Source organism: Homalodisca vitripennis, chromosome 1 (genome assembly GCF_021130785.1).
Source record: "Homalodisca vitripennis isolate AUS2020 chromosome 1, UT_GWSS_2.1, whole genome shotgun sequence".
Classification (NCBI taxonomy): domain Eukaryota; kingdom Metazoa; phylum Arthropoda; class Insecta; order Hemiptera; family Cicadellidae; genus Homalodisca; species Homalodisca vitripennis.
This window is the reverse complement of record NC_060207.1, coordinates 135,745,841-135,761,767: the sequence shown is the minus strand read 5'-3', so window position 1 is coordinate 135,761,767 and position 15,927 is coordinate 135,745,841. Positions and strand designations below refer to the sequence as shown.

General features: G+C 31.6%; 1 protein-coding gene across 1 annotated transcript in view; it reads left to right on the top strand.

Annotated features, from left to right (window-relative positions):
* Window positions 1-15,226, top strand: part of LOC124371791 (probable E3 ubiquitin-protein ligase HECTD2) — a 47,759-nt gene extending 32,533 nt beyond the window's left edge. The window contains exons 9-16 of the mRNA XM_046830146.1: window positions 4,248-4,396; window positions 5,986-6,167; window positions 7,966-8,106; window positions 10,149-10,532; window positions 10,667-10,741; window positions 11,170-11,364; window positions 11,544-11,659; window positions 13,586-15,226. Of these exons, the coding sequence (XP_046686102.1) occupies window positions 4,248-4,396; window positions 5,986-6,167; window positions 7,966-8,106; window positions 10,149-10,532; window positions 10,667-10,741; window positions 11,170-11,364; window positions 11,544-11,659; window positions 13,586-13,850 (1,507 nt within the window). The 3' untranslated portion in view covers window positions 13,851-15,226. The remainder of the gene's footprint in view (window positions 1-4,247; window positions 4,397-5,985; window positions 6,168-7,965; window positions 8,107-10,148; window positions 10,533-10,666; window positions 10,742-11,169; window positions 11,365-11,543; window positions 11,660-13,585) is intronic.
* The last annotated feature ends 701 nt before the right edge of the window (window positions 15,227-15,927 follow it).

The window sequence follows — 15,927 nt, the reverse complement described above, 5'->3', positions numbered from 1 at the left end:
ATTTGGTATGTACATACTTTAAACTGAAACTAAAAATAATCTTCATAGTAGTTTTCTTTACAAAAGTTTTGATTTTGTTTTAAAATACAGTTGAAACCACCTAGAACTTTCAAAACATCTCTTATGGGCTAATTTATAAATGGCCAACTATAATAATTTGTATTGGATAAAGGAACAACTTTTGATTTATGATCAACTATATATTTATTATTTGGAAATTAAGGATCCTAAAATAAAATGATCAATTTATTGACAGTGTGACTGCTAAAATTATGTACTTGTCAACAATTTTAATGAAATTTCAAACCAATTTAGATATTAAGGTAACACATGACTGCGCAAAATACCTGGATCATTTGTGATTCCTTAGGCCCTCAGCACATCACACGATTCTGTCCGTCCAGGGAAAAGACCAAACGGTTTTAAATCGAGTTGAATGAAAATCAAATAAGCCCAGACAGGAAAAAGACAATTGGACGAATCGAAAACAATGCTTCAATTCTGTTGAAGGTGCAGTCTTATTAATGCGGATTATCAGCGTATATTAACATGGCTGATATGAGTCATTGCATGGCTACTGTATTGTCGGCGGAAAAGAAAAAGGTGCAATCAATTCTGAGTTCCTCCAATTAATCAGGGACGTGAGGAAATTGGGACCTTCTACATATTATTTGAAAACCGAGAAAAGACGACCAAAACTGCTTTTGTATGTCACTTGCTTCTTTTGATGAATTGCACTAGATGGATAGCTTTTGATTCAACTAGTGGTATCAAAATTTCAACACCTATTTCTCCATAACTTTTAAATAAGCCACTGAAACACACAAACTGAAGACATTGCCAAAACACAACCTAAAATCAGACTAAGTGCACACTGTTAGGTACAGCGCCCGGACGAGTAAAATCATCTAGTGTGAAAGAATGCATTTGGTCACATAGATTACTGAGGCGGGAGGACAACATTGGACGGCTACAACGTGGATACAAATCGTGCCCGTGTTGTAACCGTGCAATATGAAAAGTCTCCTGCACTTCAACAGTCAACTAAGAAAAATTGCTCGTCTGGTTTTTTCCTGGCCGGAAAGAATCATATAATGTGCAAAGGGCCTTCCTTATATACAGCTTGTGGAAAGGCTGACATACAATACAATATTTTGAGATACATTCAAGTTTTAAATTTTGTTTAAATTTATTTATCTATAGATACACTCGATCAAATGACTTTGATTTTTATATAATATGCTCATTCACGCTGTGACAAATAGTTTTAATGCAGAACTCTAAATTTTCCAAACATAACCGTTTTGTAAAATTTTCAGAAGAGTTACTTTTTGAATATATGAGTATTATTTATTTGTACAGCTTTGAATACATCTCCACAAAAGTTTCTTTTCTTTCACTACATAAATGTATGAACAGATTTGACTCTCTCGGCTAGACCTTATACAATTTACAAGTCACAAAATCTATTTTTAATGTTAAGTCATAGTAAGTAGCTTATAAAAATTAAATCATTTTTGTAAACACCATTTTTGTGTTATATTTACTTTAAAGTTATCAACAGTGTATAAAATGCCAAATTTCAAGATTTTGCGATTGTTTTTATGTTGTCCAGTTGAATCTTATTCTTACACTTTACTTGTTTGGATTCAGACAGTACAAATTATCTAATGAGATCTTCAAATTAACTTTCAATGAAGTATAAGATGCAGCAGAACACATAAGTAAACTTACAGAGAAGGGAGATAAATATCTGTAGAGATTTTTAGATGTTTCAAAATGAGGTTTAGATTATTGTTTGAAACCATATGAAATCTATAATTGTAAACTGTTTATCCCAGAAAAATAAGGACTCCATTAAAATTAAAAGTAGAAACAAATTTTTTTGAGAAGGGCTATATACACATCGCTATGAAATATATTAATTCTTTTGTGACTTTTGTTTAGATAATAATATAAGGCTACTAGCAGTTACCCGCGGCACGCAATTTCCTGTTGTAAAACCGGACAATATATTTATGTATTCTTTTTCTACGATATAATAATCTGTCCTGAAATAATCAATAGTTACTCAAAGTTATTCCAATCTCCTGATCCATTTTAGATTTAAGTTTAAAGAACAGTGTTTTAGGATCCTGAAGTCATAAACTGAAACAATTTTTATAAGATTTGTATTTCCCTCCAACATGCCGTAATAATTTATTGAAGTTCTTCGACAATTTCAATAACAATAACAGGTTGCCTCTTTTTCTCAATGACGAAAGTGTATTGTACAACTAAATAGTTGCTGCGGTCAATAAGAGTAGTATGCTGTTGCACTAACCAAAAAATGGTCTCATATGTTGGTTTCGGATTAATTTTTAGTGCTTAAGTGATTTTGATATTTTCACTGATTAATAAATATGTATAAGGGTATATACTTCTAGTATAAGGGCAAGAGTGTGTTATCCCCATTTGCTTTTCTTCAACTACAGTAAAAATGCCATTCATAATATCAAAGGCTAACCAGATTCGATTACCTAATGTGCAAACATTCTCAGCTTTGTACGATAAGGTAGTTTTTATAACAGTGTATAAATACATTTCCATGGCATTAGATGGTTTATTGATCATTGCTTCAATTAAAATTTAAAATTAGATTCGTCTGCAATCTGCACTACACTACTGATAAAGCAGTTTACAATAATAAAATATTGTCTAAAATTTTAATGTAAACAAATTATTTTCCTCTTTAATGAACTTCAGCTGAAAGTGTTAACAGCTGTTAAGTATCAGTTCACTTGTATTATGTGTCATAGCAGTCTGTCAGATCCAATATAAAACACTCCATAATCAACAACGATTTAGAAATAAAAATTGACTAAATGATCAATTTAAATTGGATCGAATTGCAAATCTGAACCATTCTCAAATCCACCTGAACACAACAAATTTCATTTACATCGGTCCAGCCGTTTAGGAGGAGTTCAGTGACATACACACGCACACAGTATATATACAGATTTTCATCAACCACCAACTAAGTACATTTAATAGAACACACACATACATTCAAAATTAATTCAAAAGCCAATCCTTTTTACATATATAAAGGATTGGCTTTTGAATTTTTCAATACTACAAATAGCAAATCCATTTCAGAATACCAACATTTTACAATGTTTGATTTCATTATTTGGTATTACACTGTTGCAGTTCCAAATAGTATACATTGGAAATATTGTTCCACATTCCATAAATTTATATAGTAACTCAAAAATACATTTGTATTATAATTCTTTTAAATTTTAGATTTTATTTAGGCTGTACTATAGTGCACTGAACTTAGTACACAGTTATCATAATGTATTGAACAGTAATGAACATATCTGACTTCAAGTAACGAGAACAAACATCCAGCAGAAAGGACCTTGATAGTTGCTCTGTCTAGACACAAAATAATAACAAGCATTTGGTCAGCAAACAAGCAATTTAAGCAAAGTCAGTGTTTCACAAACCATGAAGAATTCAGGTCACCTTGCACATATCTGTCAATAAGACATATTTACCAGTTTTACAACATTAATATTGCAACATAACATAGTAATTATGAGCATTAATAAAATATATATTTAAACATATATTTTGACAAATTTATATTATTGTATTGAATTCATATATGAAACCATATATTCTAATATTATAATTAAATATTGTGTTATTTTTATTTTAAACAGTGTTATTTTTCTTAATTATAACTTCTAAAATGACTGCTAAAATGTTTAAATAAACATTTTTACTATAATTTAAAACATAGTAATGATTGTAAACATTTTACTTGAAACTTTTTAATCCTATAATCTATCTCAGTAGTATTAACATTTCTACACCAGACCTTTGTACTGAAATTCAAACATTTACAAACTTTAAATTTTAACTTTATGATTTAAGACTCAAATATAAAACATGAAAATATAGAAAATGCAGCTTAAGTGTATTTTGTCACTGACACTGAGTGTATTTTAGATTATAGGTGTCTATAAAACTCTATTTGCGTGTCCCTAAAGGGGCAAAGGATTTTGAGAAATTTTGCTCACTGTCATCTCATTCTGAGTCTGATTTACTGATAGTGTAAATTCAAATAATGCTTCTTAATTAGTACAGCCCATCTTTGACAGTACCAGTCCTCTCTAATTCCTCTTCTAATCACTTTCTTCCACTGCAACCATTGTCTGAAAACTAAACCTGGAGAGATTATAATTTTGCAGCCTAGAAGTGGACAAACTCCGTCTAATAGTTCGCCACATTATCCAGTTCGTTACGATCCGCCAGTTCCCTCCATCGGACAAGTCTCTACCGCCCATGTCCAAGAGTCGCTGGTGGATACCAACAGGGACCAAGGTGTTAGCTCTCGTTAGTAAGTGGATATGTTACTTGCTATATATATACTATCAGCATTAAATAGCCAAACCTCATTCATAGGAACTATTTTAACTGTATTTTAAATGTATCAAGACAAGTAATAGGATAACCCAGTAGAGTCTCTGCATCTTCTGCTCTCTTCCTCCTTGTGTAAAAACACTGCCCTACTTCATCTATCCTGTATCCTTCTCTATCGTATCATTCTCTATTACACTTGATAATTATCATTAACACCTTCACTGCAGCTCTATACTAAGTAATTTTGAATTACCTAACTAGTCAGCATCACCCTAAGGTGTCTGTCGCAGTCAACAACTTAATTACAATTGCCCTCTAAATGCAACATTTCCTGTCTTGGTGCAATAGTGATCTGCACATGTGCTCAAGTTCACCCAAGACAAATTTTTGCAGAAAATCAGTTTATTACCGAGTTTTCTTTAATCATTTCTTTGCTACTGTAAGCCTTAAATGTGAAGTGTTTTAGAGATTGGCATTTTCATTCTGATTATACTCATGAAAAACATGATTGGATATAAATAATTCTTGACATTTAAAAAATGTAATATACTAAGAATCTATATTTTGAAGAATTATATATATTATATGAGAATGAGAGAGGCAGAAATGTTTGGTGATAGTTTATCATTTTAATATTGTTTGATTTTTCCAGAACTTAAGACAGTGAATAATCAAATTTATTGAAAAATTGTTAAATTAGAAATCCTGTTGTATCTTGTAACCTATATGGAATCTTGAGAAGATATTATCTCTGTTTTTGTTTGTAGAAAAGAGACTACACTGGAATGTAAGTCATACAAGTACATTGAAAATAAATAAAAAGTATCACACATGGTCCACTAGTGCTTACCTTTTGGGTAAATGACATTAATATTTAAATTACATATATTCCACTCTTGTTATATGATCTATAAAATTTTAATGTGCCCATATCAATATATGGGCACATTAAAATTCATAAAATAAAAAATACTATACATAATAAATGGTTCTGACAAGATTTGTCAGTGGACTAAAACTCATAAAGGGAAACCGAGCCCAGACATAACAATGCTACAATTGCAGGTAAAAGCATGTCTACACATACTAGAAACATTTCCATTATTAATTTACTGATAATTAAAGTAAATTTTAATGGAACTATAATTTCTTGCACCAATGTAGACAACTCAATTAGTACTCTAAATACTAATCCTATTTTAATGGACTTATTTGATGACAAGTATCTATAAACTGAGATTTGCTTAAATCCTCTCACTTTAAGATTATAGAGTTATTCTACCTTTTCTAATTTAATTTCTTCTTTAAAGATGTGTTACATGAAGTCTTAAAATGGACCCCTGGTCATCTATGGTTGGTAAATCAATGGAATAAGTTATTGGAAAAAATTAATCAAAATACTCAACTGTTGGGCTATTAATTAATTATACTCTCTAAGAACAGATGGTGTTAGCTAATGACGAAGAACACATCCTATTTACATATTACACTCATCCTTGATTCATGTTTGCTTTAAAATATATACTCACATATATTGATATTTAAATGTAGTAATAATTGTGTCAGATGCTGCCAACAACGGCAGCAGCCCCCCACTTCTGGACTACACAGAATTCTACAACTCTGCCCTGGACCATGTAGATCTCATGCAAGACTACTTCAACTGGCAGAGTCACAGTGGACAGTTTGCCTACTGCCAGTACCCCTTCATCCTAAGTATTGTAGCCAAGAGAATCATTCTCACCAAGGTAACAAACAGTCATGTACATCAACCATCACGTTTGGTCTATTCAACAAGCTTTAGACTGCATATTCATCATATGAATATGAAATCCATTGACCAATTTGATGAAACTTTGTAAAATTATGATGCCAGTGATCACATGAGACTTTCTCTTTGTCATTTAAACTGAAATTGGTGTAAATTACAAATACACCAATTACAATCACATACAAAATTAAATAACATAAAATTAGTATTTTGAACTTTTATTTTATTAACCCTACAACGATATTTTTTTAAAACTTACCTTATATTAATAATTTACAATATTACCTCTGCTAGCTTGATTATTTAAGGTTTTCTAAAAGACAAATCTGGTGTGTTGATCATGTAACAGAAAGTATTTTAGATGAGGTCAGACACATACAGTGAAGGGTGTCAACTTCAACCACCTGAAGTTGTTGAATACATTTTAAAACTCAGTGAATGAGATCAATACATTTGTTAGCCTTGTAACATAACATAATAACTAAAGAGAAGACCGAGACTTTCTCCAAAGTCTTTGAGGTCACAAACACTCAGAATCACATTTCCAATATTCTGCAATCTGAAAACAAAAGGAAATTATGTGGCCTTAAACTTAGGAACAAGATAAGGAGTACCTCTGATCTGACAATTTATATTAATCTTAATTCAAATATCAAGTAAATAATTAATATTAATAAACTCTTGTACCTACATAATTATGTTTTATTATGAAAATTTTTTACAAGGTTTTATGATTGAGTTGTGAATTTCTTGTATCATAATAAGTCATGAATATATTTTTAACACTTCGTAACATGTTATTAAGTCCCATTCAGGACCATGCTGGTTTCTTGAGAGATCGATGGATGGTCTAATTTGTGGATAGTTGAGAATCCCCATCACAAAATAAAAGCAATCCTATTATTTCGCTTACAATTTTGTATGAATCTTCATGATATGAAATGCAGATTGGTCACCACAACCTACAAACCCTCACCAAGACGCAATAATGCATCTTGGCCTTGAAAGATTGATTGCACTACGTGGTTAACTGTTGCCATCTGATTATATAGGTCGGACAAGCGGTGCATATTTAACATGTTTTTAGTAATCAAATTTATCATTATTTTCAAAATAACAATGCAATTTCTACATTGTTTTTTTTTAATAAATATGCTTCTAATAATAACATAAGTTAATTATCACTGAATAAACTTGCCAATAAATATATTTTTATACATATTTTAGTTGTTTAATAAGTGAATCACTAGTAGCTTACAATAAGCATTTGTAAAGTTTATTAATAATGGATTGTAACCTACCAGTGCAAAAAATTTTAATTGTACGCCTTTCATGGAGGATTTTAGAAAATCTTTCTCACATAATCCTTTTGATCACGTTGCTCATTTATAAATAACACATGTCGTAACCAACTGATATCCAACCTTAACTTACAACCATTACTACCATTGCATCGTTGCCATCATTGTATTATTCGTATGTTAAAAAAATACAGCAGTTCTAAAAATTAGAGATAAAGATCTGTATTATATTTCTAACAGTTCCACAGACCAATCAAACTTGGAGGACAATAATTTTTCATATGTTTAGGGATTAGCTCCTATTTCGTCAGGGCTTCTGAGCTTCAAACAGATTATATTTAGTATTATTTTTAATAACATAAAACTTTTATCTAACACCCGGTGTTAATCCACGAAATGAGTAAAATGTGCATGGGTTATCACATTGGGCTCAATAATCATCAAGCAACCAGATAAGTCCAGTCTCTTCTTCAGGACTCGGAACAGCAGATGATTCTAACAGCTCGGCGCTCTCTTGTCGCCAAAGTGGCTCGCCACCAGGCTCCCCAGATTGACATCTTCTTCCTCAACATTCTGGTCCGCAGGTCCCACCTAGTCTGTGATTCACTGAACGAGGTAATCTCATTTGCATTAATGGTTCAAATTTCACACTGAAACAATTCCAGTGTAGTTATGTGTAAAATATATGCAGAGACTAAAATATTTCAGGAGTTTGACTGTGTTTTTAATGTTTTCAACACTAAGCAAAATGGTCAAATTAGATGATAATCCTGTATAAATAATGCTGTATATACATACATTTTCGGATTATAGTGGTTTTGGATTCTGTGGGTCACGATCAGAAAAAATGAAAAAATCTCCCACAAATCCCATCATGAGGGCGATTGCAATATGCTGATTGCTATGAAACCTACTAAAAAGAGACTAACTTGAATGCAACAGATGATGTTTTCAGGAATCTATTGATTTATTAACACCTTCATTGCAGCTCTATACTAAGTGATACTTAGTAATCTTAACCATCCAGTATATGCGATATGGTGACTGCTGCAGCCAATGTTTTTAAAATCCTTTGTTGCAAAGTAGGAACTGTTGAAAGATTTCTTTTATTGACGTCTAAGAAATGTTTTCATATTCATAAAATATTTTCTTCTAAAAGTATAGTCTACTTAATTTCAGATTTTTTTAAAGTAAAGGCTAGATTATTTTATTTTACAATAGTAGTTATAAACACTTTATAAGCAATAGTGATTATGATGAGGAAAACTCTAGAAGCGAATGAGTCATGATTTTAAAAAGATGCACATCTTGCAACACTATTAACATTTTTTATATTGTAAACCAGAATTATCTATCAGATTGGTTATCACTGTCCACCTTGTGTTGATGGATTTTGTTTCATTCATCTAATATTTTTAGTCTTTACCTTAATCCCATAGCTCTTTAAAGTGTTGCTTAATACAAGATCTATTTAAAACATATCAGGACTGGAATGATAAGGGTTTTTCTAAAGGCTTTGAGATGTACAATTCTTTAATATAGTCTTTTTCAAGTAGTTACCAGATGCCACACTTTATGCCTGGTACAGTTTACATTGCTCAAAATATGTTTTAATGTATGTTTAATATTAGAACCATGAAAAATTGCTCCATTAAATTGTGTCCAGTCCCTGAAAACTTTGAACTGGAGTTCTTTATTGAAAAAAAGCCTATTATAGTACAGATGAGATATTAAATGACAAGACAATTATATTTTAAATAAATAAATTTATTTAAACATCCCAGCACATGCACAAGCATAATAAGTGTGTATGCTGAATACTTCTGTCTTACTTTTAGGAAATTCCACTGTTTTACTTTTAAATTTAACATTGTTTATTAAATTATGACAATGCACCGGTTTGTATTACAAATTGTAATAATGTTCAAATGTAATGTGCAATAAAGACTTTGACTTTGACTTTGACTTTGACTTTAAGTTGTAGGGAATAAAAAAGCCACAGGAAGAAATAACCTTATACATATTAAACATATTCTTACGAATTTACACAATTACTCATACAACTGTAACTGTAACTGTAACCGTTGTGAGTATTGTGGATACAGACAAGTTACCCTTTTTTACATGTAACAACGTGATCAAGACATTGAAGTAGATGGAGACAAAAGTCTACTTTCAGGAAACAATCAATGTAGATTCAACATATTTTACAAGTTATCACATTTTTAATTAATTTGATCTCCTTTTTTAAAATTACAATTGTTATTTATTTATTTTTAAAACTTATTTCAATTAGTCAGGTCAAAGGCCATGTTCAAAGACAAGTTTGCAATATTACTGTGATATTTATCAGCAGAGATGAAAACCCAGTCTGAATACTTTCTAATAGACCTCTTAAATGTATCAACCAACACCTCACCAAATCCTGTGTTAAAGAACGTCAGGTGTATTACAGAGATTGGAGCTGCCTTATGGTCTCTCTCAGAACATTCAATGCAAAGTTCTGGTTCATATAGCTGATTTTGTAAGCTTATTTCAACTTTATTAAAGTATTTCTAAAATAGTAACAATAACAATTTTTTAAAAGCTCATTCTTTTGTAGAAATGCATTTTTATGAAAAAACTGTATTTCTTTGTTTGTTTTTACAAAATTGCAGATAGCAAGTAAGCAGAAAGATCTGAAGAAGAAATTGAAGGTGTCATTTGTCGGAGAGCCAGGACTAGACATGGGAGGATTGACAAAAGAATGGTTTCTGCTGTTGATTCGGCAGATCTTCCATCCAGATTATGGAATGTTCGTGTACCATCCTCACTCTCGGAGCTACTGGTTCAGCACAGACCAGGAGGGAAACCTACGAGAATACAACCTCATTGGGGTTCTCATGGGGTTGGCAGTCTACAATTCCATCATCCTGGACCTCCACTTCCCCTCTATATGCTACCGCAAACTTCTATCTCCCCCAGTGGTGCCTCCCGTAGACACCAGCAATGTCGGGATCGTGCCAATGCCTACAGTTGATGACTTGGCAGAGATTATGCCGGTCAGTTAACAATTCTCTAAAACTTTGCTAGTTACCATAACATTGTAATTACCAATGACTGTTTGCAAAACTTATTTAGGAAACAACATTTTTATTGGTATTCATATTCAATAATAAATAAACTTTTCTTCTAGGACGTTGCAAGAGGCTTAAAAGAGTTACTGGCATATGAAGGAAATGTAGAAGAAGATATGTGTATAAGTTTTCAGGTAAATAGCACTCATCAACAATATTATGGCATTTGATCCAATGAAAAATGTCTAACACTATTACGTAGCACAATAAAACAAAAAAGCTATAGGTTTTATATAAAGGTGTAATCCAAATTATAAGACGAAATGCTATTGATTTTTAATATTCAATTTAATTTGTATAGTTATAAAAATACAATACAACTTGTCAGTGAACATATTTTAGGCTTTAGTGTTTAGTACAATATACTATACACATGTACAATATATACAATATGTACTCACTGTCTTAAAAATGCTTTACAAATAGAAGTACTGATCTTATTAACATAGTGATAAAATTGGGCTTTCTAGTTTCTGCACTAAAATTACATTGATAATAAGAAATCCTAGCCTAAAGGTTTTGCACTTTACCTAGTGCTATATACAATGACATTTTGTCTCAGGTGAGTCTGGAAGAGTATGGAGAGGTGAAGACATTCATGTTGAAGCCTGACGGGGACGACATCCCAGTTACCAATGAGAACAGAGCCGAGTATGTGGCACTGTACTTGGATTGGGTTCTCAACACCGCCATCTACGACCAATTCCGGGCTTTCTATCTTGGATTTCACAGTGTTTGCGCCTCCAATGCACTCATCGTTAGTTCACAGATCTGGTTGCCTAATTTTAGTCAAAATCAAATAATAATTGGTCTATAACTCAGGCATTTTGTAACTAGTGGAAATTCAAACTGCTTTGTCAAACTAAGGTTATGTTTCACTAGTATTGAAAAGTTAAATCTTTCTTTAAGGTTATAATGTTTGATGGAATGTTACAGATGCTACGTCCTGAAGAAGTGGAAATGCTTGTGTGTGGATCACCTGCATTAGACCTAAATGAGCTGCGTAAAGTTACAGAGTATGATGGTTACAAAGCTGATGAACCAATCATAATGTTAGTACAAATTTAATATATAAACTTACTAAGTTACTAAAGGTACATTTGTATGTACCAGCCGATTTTTTATGTACAACTTGTAAGAAAGATTTTGACCTTGTTTACACTGGTGTTGTTTATCATATTTCAGCTATTTATGTAATGTTGTTGCATATTTTGTTGATAGGATCTTCTCCTCATTGTGGTTTATAGTACCAAATTTTAAGGTTTTCGTAGATTTCAAAACAGAATTTCAAACAGATATTTATTTAAAGACTGGATTAAAAATGAATTATTTGCTAGAGTTTGTTGTAATGTTGAAAAAAGTGAACCCGTAAATAGCCAGGAAAGCGCTGCTTGGGTTGATACCCTTTGCTACTTCCTAACTTTGTGAGGTAGGCTTCTCAGATAAGGCAGTCACCGTCAAAATACAGACCAAACTTAAAAATTGAAAAAGAAATGTTTTGCAGTTTTGAACATGAGTCCATACTTTAAAGAATTAATTAAAGGAAATATTCTCATCCTTCGCATAGACATTTAGCAAATATATCTGATTGGCTTGGGAAACTTTAAACGAATATTACAACCTATGATGAATTGAGTAGATCTAATCTGGATCCTACACCGTAATTTTTATGAAGCAATCATTGAATTATTTTAACAATATTTATAATTTTAAACGCTTTGTAATTACTTTCCTCTATATATTTACTTGAACTACTTAAAGTCTAACAATAAAATAATAATAGTGTTGTTATTTAAAAATCAGTTGTAGTGATTAGTACATTGTTTTACATAATTTATTAAAAACACATTATGAATTACAAAGTCACAATACTTTATTGCTATTCTTCATAGACTCTATTGAGATGAAGCTGAGGGGGTGGGGCGCAGTAGAAAGTAGTACAGACCTAAAGATAACCTTGAGTCCAAAATGTTTAGGAAACACTGCTCTAGTCTATTCAACACCGATTTTAAACCAAGAAATGCTTTACCAGCTTATTCAAGACACCATTGCACCTATCAGGAATTTTTGTATGAGTGCAACAGTCTTTTATCAGGCGAATTAATGCATGCATTGCATCCAATGGTGGTCATTTCCACCATTTAATTTAAATCTTTGATTGGTGAAGTTGAATTTACCAAATTGTCGATAATAAACAAATGAAATATGTTGTAATTGAAACATTTAAAACTAATTGCTGTCTAGTTTTTCTCCATTTATTTTAATACTTAAGTGTTACACCTAAACTTTTGTACACACAATTTCTTTAAATGTGTCACAATTATGGGCACCGTTTTAACAAAAGCCTTTGTTTAATAGTTTAAAAAGCTATACAAATGGAAATCAAATAAAAAGGGCTACAAAAAATTGCTCTTGACAAATTTTATAAAACTTACGGTTGATTTATTTAAGTTTAAAAAATTAATATGCCTGCCATTTGAAATGGAATATAGGAACTTTATGATTATTTTATGCAAACATTATATTTATATGGATGAGCAATATTCAAAATTTGAACTCAATCAATCAAGGCGTTCTACAGATATAAATTATTTAGTTAAAAAAAAATAAAACTGTGGATATCTGGGAAAGAAGCATTTACGACATACCTTTATAGAACATTTTTTCTCCATTTTGGTCCATGGAATCACCTGAAATGTCCCCACGCAATAAGACATACCTTTATAGGACATATTTTCTCTACTTTGGTCCATAGAATCACCTCCTGAAATATCCTCATGCATTGAGGATATACCCTGTATGGCAGCATAATAAAATATCTATCAAATCCTGCAGTAATTACCAATAATGATCTAACTTCTTTGTGTATCAAAACATCTGTAACAGACCAGGAGAAGAATGCTTAAACTAATCCATTTCACAGCCAGTACTACTAATCTAACAACAGAACAAACTATAATTCCTTACCAAATTTTCAGGGACTTCTGGGAGATCTTAGAAGCTCTAACTCCAGAGCTAAAGAAGAAGTTCCTGCTGTTTACGACGGGCAGTGACCGTGTACCAGTAGGGGGCATGGGAGAGATGACTTTTAAGATAACACGGATAACAAATAAACCAGACAACTTGCCAGAGGCACACACATGTTTCAACCAGCTTGTGCTCCCACAGTATGAATGTGCAGAGATTTTGCAAGAGAAACTCATCATCGCTATTTCTAATGCTGAGGGTTTTGGCCTGGAATAAACTGAAAGTGAGATATATTTTCTGTGTTTAAATTGTTTGCAAAACATATATTACGGCGTCCATTCAAAAAGTTTCAGACTGGGATTATTAAAAAGAACTGCTTAACTTATGGCTTTGAGACTTGCCAGTTGCCTTCTATACTAATTACTACACCCAGCACAGACTTGCATTGCTCACAGAGCAGTATTGCAGTCACTTATATGGAACTGTAAATGTTGTTCAGACTATTTTTTTTTAATATCCGAATCTTTGATGCTTTTGTAGCTTGATCTATGAATATAATCTAAATTTCACTGTAGTATTTCACAGCTGTTTTCCCCCACTTATAATGTACTTTTTCAACAATCTCATAACTTTTAATAGCCTTTTTTCCACAGTTTATCACTGTCAGCACTTTCACAATCTCCTCAGAAATGTTTAAACCATTCGTGAATCTACTTACAACATACATATATTTAGTACCAAAATCTCATATATGTTTACTTGAGTCTCCTTACATTTTCATGCATTTAACAAAATTAAATACATATAGATGCTTCATTCTTTTAGCGTATCAAAATGCAATTAAGATATTATGGCGAAGTTTTCATGGAAATAATTAAATCAATACAGATTCACCAACTTTGCAATAAGTCAGATAAAGTGCAAATCTGACATGCTTCATGTTGCTATGATCACCATGAACATAATGGTCTGGATACTTTTTGAATAGACCTTGTACACATAAAATATGTACAACATTAAATTTTATTCTTATATTAGTTTTTTTTTATGTAGAGTATTAAATGAATGTATAATAAATAGTTTTCGATAACATAGCATTGACTAAGTGGTTGAAGTGCCTTTAAGTTATACAAATAATACAGTACATGTGTTAGCTATTTTTCAATTCATATTTAATTGAATATAATTATTATACCTTATAAATACCTGTAATGTTTTTTCAATGAAAATGTTCAGAGTGAACATAGTTCCAACATCTAAAATGCAGCTGGATAATATTCAATGAGTATTATAAAACCATTGTTGCGTGACGAACCATCAGGTCACTCTGTCCATAAAGATATCACGCCATCGTGAACATATAAAAAATCAATACAATAGATAAAACTAAAATGTATATGAAAAGCTAAATTTGTTATTTAATTTAGTGAATTATTAAATAAACGTATAAAGGGTCATCCCTTTTATTGTAAAGAACCAGCTAGTTCTAATGTTAACACACTAAGGATCACCTGATCTTCTAGCCACCTTCTTTATGTAAAAACTAGCAGTTACCCGCGGCTTCGCACACAATTTTCTGTTGAAAAACTGGACAATATATCTATGTATTCTTTTTCTATGACATAATAAACAGTCTAGAGATAATCGATAGTCACTCAAAGCTATTCCAATATCCTGATCCAATTTAGATTTAAGTTTAAAGAACAGAGGTTTGGGATTCTGAAGTCGTAAAGTGAAACAGTTTTTATAAGATTAGTATTTCCCTCCCACATTCCATGATAATTTATTGAAGTTCTTCGATGGCTTCAGTAACAATAAGAGTTAACCTTTTTATCCCAATGACGAAAGTGTATCGTACAACTAAAAAGTTGCTGCGGTCAATATGGGTCTTTTCTGGTCGTTTAAATTCACCCCCGTTGTTTTGGTATAATAAGTCGCCGGCCATTATCTTTTTATTTTCATTAGCAATGTAAACAGATGTTTCAGAAAGTTTGTCGAATTATAGCAGTCAACAGCTGTTTAGTACCAGTTTAATGTGAATTATGAAACGTTATTACGTTTCGTTCTTATCATAACATTCAAATGTAAACAAACTAATTTTTCAATTTGAATTCGACTTTATTTGGTGAAATGAATGTGTTATGGAAGGTAAAAAGTACTCTAAATGTTAATTCAGACCAAAAGCTATACCTGTTCCAAATTTCAGCACAATCCGTATAGCAGTTTTAGCGTGACTTGAGGACAAACATCCAAATATCCAAACATTCAAACTTTCGCATTTATAATATTAGTGGGATAACAATGAACAAAATACTTGTCCACTTAATATTTCTTAAACATTACTTTTTGTAGC